The 6,000-nt window shown below is 47.8% G+C and overlaps 1 protein-coding gene across 1 annotated transcript in view; it reads left to right on the forward strand.

Annotated features, from left to right (window-relative positions):
• SNRNP48 (small nuclear ribonucleoprotein U11/U12 subunit 48) overlaps positions 1 to 4,512 on the forward strand; it is a 167,940-nt gene extending 163,428 nt beyond the window's left edge. The window contains exon 9 of the mRNA XM_069217070.1: positions 3,671 to 4,512. Coding sequence (XP_069073171.1) covers positions 3,671 to 3,710 — 40 coding nt within the window. The 3' untranslated portion in view covers positions 3,711 to 4,512. The remainder of the gene's footprint in view (positions 1 to 3,670) is intronic.
• Positions 4,513 to 6,000: the final 1,488 nt, after the last annotated feature.

Below are 6,000 nucleotides of genomic sequence, written 5' to 3' on the forward strand. Positions count from 1 at the left end.
AAAGTCTACATCAACATATCCACTCTACAGCACTCCACACCATCAACTTTTAGCCACGTTGAACAGCAACCACACTCATGTACAACATGGCAAAAACACATTGCCAAAGCCAGTAGTTCTTATATAGACGAGACCTATTGACTTTGCCAATCCTTGTTTTTGTTTTGCTACTCTGTTAGAAAGGGGATAGGGTCTTTGTGAAGTCAGTTACTGCACTATTTGAGTCCTTTACATCAATCTAATTATTTCTTTACCATCAAATGCATGATTACTGCCCAATGGTAGCCTTGCTGAACCTCATTGTCTCCCTTTACGGTGTCTGCACAGAGCACTTGCTTCAAACTAGCAACTCTGTGTCCCCAATCAAACTGCCATTATTTATGCTCATGACTACTGATCATAGACTGCTGTAAAAGGTACTATGCCTCTGTCGGGTGCTGAATCAGTCATCTGCTGCTTCTGGAGATCACTTACGCAGCCCCTGCTGCAGATCATGCCTTGCTATAATCTTGTAGTGAAACGTGATCAGTTCCAGTGGTGCAAATTTCTTTGTTTTAAGGAAGTTTGAGGGCCTTTAGAGCATGGGTACCTAAAGAGCATCCTCTGGTCTAGCCCTATTCTACTAGTTTTCCCCAACCCTTCCTGTAAGGAAATGCCTCCCTGTTGCAATTACCCCCCACTTTTTGCCTGATACTGACTTGACTGAGAAGTGTGCTGAGACCCTGCTAACCAGGCCCCAGCACCAGTGTTCTTTCACCTAAAATGTACCGTTGTCTCCACAATTGGCACAACCCTGGCACCCAGGTAAGTCCCTTGTAACTGGCACTCCTGGTACCAAGGGCCCTGATGCCAGGGAAGATCTCTAAGGGCTGCAGCATGTCTTATGCCACCCTGGGGACCCCTCACTCAGCACAGACACACTGCTTGCCAGTTTGTGTGTGCTGGTGGGGAGAAAATGACTAAGTCGACATGGCACTCCCCTTAGGGTGCCATGCCAGCCTCACACTGCCTGTGGCATAGGTAAGTCACCCCTCTTGCAGGCCTTACAGCCCTAAGGCAGGTGCACTATACCACAGGTGAGGGCATAGGTGCATGAGCACTATGCCCCTACAGTGTCTAAACAAAACCTTAGACATTGTAAGTGCAGGGTAGCCCTAAGAGTATATGGTCTGGGAGTCCGTCAAAAACAAACTCCACAGCTCCATAATGGCTACACTGAATACTGGGAAGTTTGGTATCAAACTTCTCAGAATAATAAACCCACACTGCCCACCGTTGGGGGTTCAGAGCAACCCCAAAGTTACCACACCAGCAGCTCAGGGCCGGTCAGGTGCAGAGGTCAAAGAGGTGCCCAAAACACACAGGCTTCAATGGAGAGAAGGGGGTGCCCTGGTTCCGGTCTGCCAGCAGGTAAGTACCCGCGTCTTCGGAGGGCAGACCAGGGGGGTTTTGTAGGGCACCGGGGGGGGACACAAGTCAGCCCAAAAGTACACCCTCAGCAGCGCGGGGGCGGCCGGGTGCAGTGTGCAAACACGCGTCGGGTTTTCAATGGTTTTCAATGAGAGACCAAGGGGTCTCTTCAGCGGTGCAGTCAGGCAAGGGGGGGGGGGCTCCTCGGGGTAGCCTCCACCTGGGCAAGGGAGAGGGCCTCCTGGGGGTCACTCCTGCACTGGAGTTCCGATCCTTCCGGTCCTGGGGGCTGCGGGTGCATGGTCTTTTCCAGGCGTCGGGATTTCAGAGTCAGGCAGTCGCGGTCAGGGGGAGCCTCGGGATTCCCTCTGCAGGCGTCGCTGTGGGGGCTCAGGGGGGACAACTTTGGTTACTCACAGTCTTGGAGTCGCCGGAGGGTCCTCCCTGAGGTGTTGGTTCTCCACCAGTCGAGTCGGGGTCGCCGGGTGCAGTGTTGCAAGTCTGACGCTTCTTGCGGGGATTTGCAGGGGACTTTAAATCTGCTCCTCTGTAACAAAGTTGCAGTCTTTTTGGAGCAGGGCCGCTGTCCTCTGGAGTTTCTTGTCTTTCTTGAAGCAGGGAAGTCCACTGAGGATTGAGAGGTCGCTGGTCCTGGGGAAAGCGTCGCTGGAGCAGGTTTCTTTAGAAGCCAGGAGACAGGCCGGTAGGTCTGGGGCCAAAGCAGTTGGTGTCTTCTTTTCTTCTTCTGCAGGGGTCTTTCAGCTCAGCAGTCCTCTTCTTCTTGTAGTTGTAGGAATCTAAATTCTTAGGTTCAGGGGAGCCCTTAAATACTAAATTTAAGGGCGGGTTTAGGTCTGGGGGGTTAGTAGCCAATGGCTACTAGCCCTGAGGGTGGGTACACCCTCTTTGTGCCTCCTCCCAAGGGGAGAGGGTCACAATCCTATCCCTATTGGGGGAATCCTCCATCTGCAAGATGGAGGATTTCTAAAAGTTAGTCACTTCAGCTCAGGACACCTTAGGGGCTGTCCTGACTGGCCAGTGACTCCTCCTTGTTTTTCTCATTATTTTCTCCGGCCTTGCCGCCAAAAGTGGGGCCGTGGCCGGAGGGGGCGGGCAACTCCACTAGCTGGAGTGCCCTGCGGTGCTGGAACAAAGGGGGTGAGCCTTTGAGTCTTACCGCCAGGTGTTACAGCTCCTGCCTGGGGGAGGTGTTAGCATCTCCACCCAGTGCAGGCTTTGTTACTGGCCTCAGAGTGACAAAGGCACTCTCCCCATGGGGCCAGCAACATGTCTGGTGTGTAGCAGGCTGCTGGAACCAGTCAGCCTACACAGGTAGTTGGAAACAATTTCAGGGGGCACCTCTAAGGTGCCCTCTGGGGTGTGTTTCACAATAAAATGTACACTGGCATCAGTGTGCATTTATTGTGCTGAGAAGTTTGATACCAAACTTCCCAGTTTTCAGTGTAGCCATTATGGTGCCGTGGAGTTCGTGTTTGACAAACTCCCAGACCATATACTCTTATGGCTACCCTGCACTTACAATGTCTAAGGTTTGGCTTAGACACTGTAGGGGCACAGTGCTCATGCACTGGTGCCCTCGCCTATGGTATAGTGCACCCTGCCTTAGGGCTGTAAGGCCTGCTAGAGGGGTGACTTATCTATACTTGCATAGGCAGTGAGAGGCTGGCATGGCACCCTGAGGGGAGTGCCATGTTGACTTACTCATTTTGTTCTCACCAGCACACACAAGCTGGCAAGCAGTGTGTCTGTGCTGAGTGAGGGGTCTCCAGGGTGGCATAAGACATGCTGCAGCCCTTAGAGACCTTCCCTGGCATCAGGGCCCTTGGTACCAGGGGTACCAGTTACAAGGGACTTACCTGGATGCCAGGGTGTGCCAATTGTGGATATAAAAGTACAGGTTAGGGAAAGAACACTGGTGCTGGGGCCTGGTTAGCAGGCCTCAGCACACTTTCAATTCAAAACATAGCATCAGCAAAGGCAAAAAAGTCAGGGGGTAACCATGCCAAGGAGGCATTTCCTTACAACATTATTTTAGCAGATTTTTTTTTCATGTGAATTTTTGAACGACAATAATTACGGAACGCATCGAACACTTCTCTCACAATAATACTAAATCTGAAATTGCCACAAATATGTACAGATCTAGATCAATGTTCATTTTTTTAAGTTGATTTCTTTTAATCCCTTGATATACATATATGTGTAGATACTAATTTCTTAATGTTTGCTTTCTCCTCAGGGAAGAAGAAAGACCCCACCACCACAAGAGAAGAAAATAAAACTGAAGAGGCCAAATTGTCCTTTGTATGTTGTACTCCTGATGAGCCACTAAGCACACAGCGTCATACTATGTAGTTATGCTACCCTGTCTGCATCATACTGAAAAGTCCAGAACTTGACAGAAGTTGCCACATTTTTTATCTTTAAGTGCTAACTTGTGGAAGATTCAAGCTCTACTAGAGCCTCTTTCGGAGTGGGACCTGTGTCTGAGCTTCTTCTTGCAACTGGTAAAGCCAAGAAGTGTTTGCTCATTATCTAAAATGGGCAAACCTTTGTGTCCTGCTGACATTTCGATTCTGGTTACAGTGCAATTGGATGGAAGTTGTTTGGGCTTGGCAAGATAAGGTGACACATGAAAGATGGTGTTTTATCTCCCACTTTAGGCATACAAAGAAAGTGAAGGCTCAGAAGCTTTCTACACGTTTCTGCAAATGTCAGCCGGAAGATACTGTGATCCCCTTCTCTGGTGTTTTCGGTGGTGATAGTGGTATCTGGCATCATTGGATATATGTGACTGGAAACTGAGAAATGAAATTCTTGTCAGTTCATCTGAAAGCAGAATTTCTATTGTGGTTTATTTTAAGAAAAGAATAAATAGTGTATTCAGGTGAAATGTACTTAATATTTTGGAAGCTGTATGAAGTACTTTCTATTCATGTTGTTCTTTCCTGCATCCTACAAGGTACCCTACGTATTGAGTAGACCTGCTCTCTGGAATGAAGGAGAAAACAACCTGCTTTGCACTCCATGTACTCCTTTCACACACCCCATGCTCTATTTTACATAAAATTTCAGACTTCATCAACTGTTCACTTTTATTTTATCTTACTAAGCTCTTCAGCATTGACTTGTGTGTATGTCGGTACCTCTAGTTTAATAGTGTTGTCTCATTCTGAGAGCATTTCACCCTGCTAGTTGTGTTCCTTTACTTTCTCCCTTGTTTGAGGTTTCCTATGTGTTCTAGATCTCCATGTGTTCCCAGTCCCCCTTTTTTGTGGTTGTGTATAGGCTTTTAAGCTGAAAGTCTGTGGATGGCAGGAGAGACTTCACTCTTGCCCCATCGCTTGCCTGTATTCAGAGATTATGAAAGTGTGCTTTGTCAGCATTGTCAATGAAATATGTATTTGTCTCTTTAGATTCCTTAGTGGTCCCAAATGACCCCTCCTTGTTGTGGGTCATCTCTGGCATGCCAGCTAAGACTATACTGTTTTATTTGGAGTTGTTCTGAAATGGTATGAGACCTCTAACCTGCAGCCTTTAGGCCACAGGTTAGAGGCCGCATACCATTTCAACCCACACGGACATTACCATGTATGTAAGTACAATGCAGACCCCTTTTTGGTACTTTACCCTGTTGTAAGTAGTTTTCTTTTTTTTTAATGACTTAAATAGTATGTCTTTTAAAAAAGGAAATTAAGGGTTAGGAAATGGGTCAAATTTAAGGGATGGATAAGGGTAATGAAGTAAAGAGGTAAAAAAAAATAGATTGTTAGAGTTTAGGGGCTGGTAGAAGTTTAGGGATTTTTAGGGAACAGGAGAGGTAAAGGGAGTTGATGGGTTTTTTAAGGGTTCGGGTTGGTAGATGCAAAGGGAGTTAATGGATTTTTAGGGCTCAGGGATGGTTAGAGGTAATAGGTAAGAGTTTTTAGGTTCAGGCAAGGATACAGGTAAAGTTGGGTAAGGGACTTTTTCGGATAATCGACAGGTAAGGGAGATATTGTTTTATGGATTCAGATGCAGGTAGAGTGGGTCTGGGGACCGTACAGCTAAAGTGAGGTTAATAGATTAAAGCAGGGAGATTTGGTGGAAATGGGAAGGGGGGATTTTAACCCCACAAAAATAAGGGAGGAGGTTGTGGAGGTCACTCCCAAACAAAACAAGCATGTTCGATGGCATCTGTCGCTGTAGATACGCATGTTTTGCAATAGCTCGCCATCTGGTGTTGGGCCGGAGTGTTACAAGTTATTTTTCTTCGAAGAAGTGTTTCGAGTCACGGGACCGAGTGACTCCTCCTTTTGTCTCCATTGCGCATGGGCGTGGACTCCATCTTCGATTGTTTTTTTTCCGCCATCGGGTTCGGACGTGTTCCTGTCGCTCCGAGTTTCGGAACGGAAAATTAGCTAATTTCGGAAGATTTTCGTCGGTATTGTTGCGTTCGGGATCGGCGTACTTAGATTCAACACCGCATCGAAGATCGAAGAGCTCCGGTGCCCTTCGGGGTAGTTTTTCGATCCCCCGTCGGGGCCTGGTCGGCCCGACCGCGTCCTGAAGAACGCCGATGGAACGGAC

This window comes from Pleurodeles waltl, chromosome 2_1 (assembly GCF_031143425.1).
Source record: "Pleurodeles waltl isolate 20211129_DDA chromosome 2_1, aPleWal1.hap1.20221129, whole genome shotgun sequence".
NCBI classification, from domain to species: domain Eukaryota; kingdom Metazoa; phylum Chordata; class Amphibia; order Caudata; family Salamandridae; genus Pleurodeles; species Pleurodeles waltl.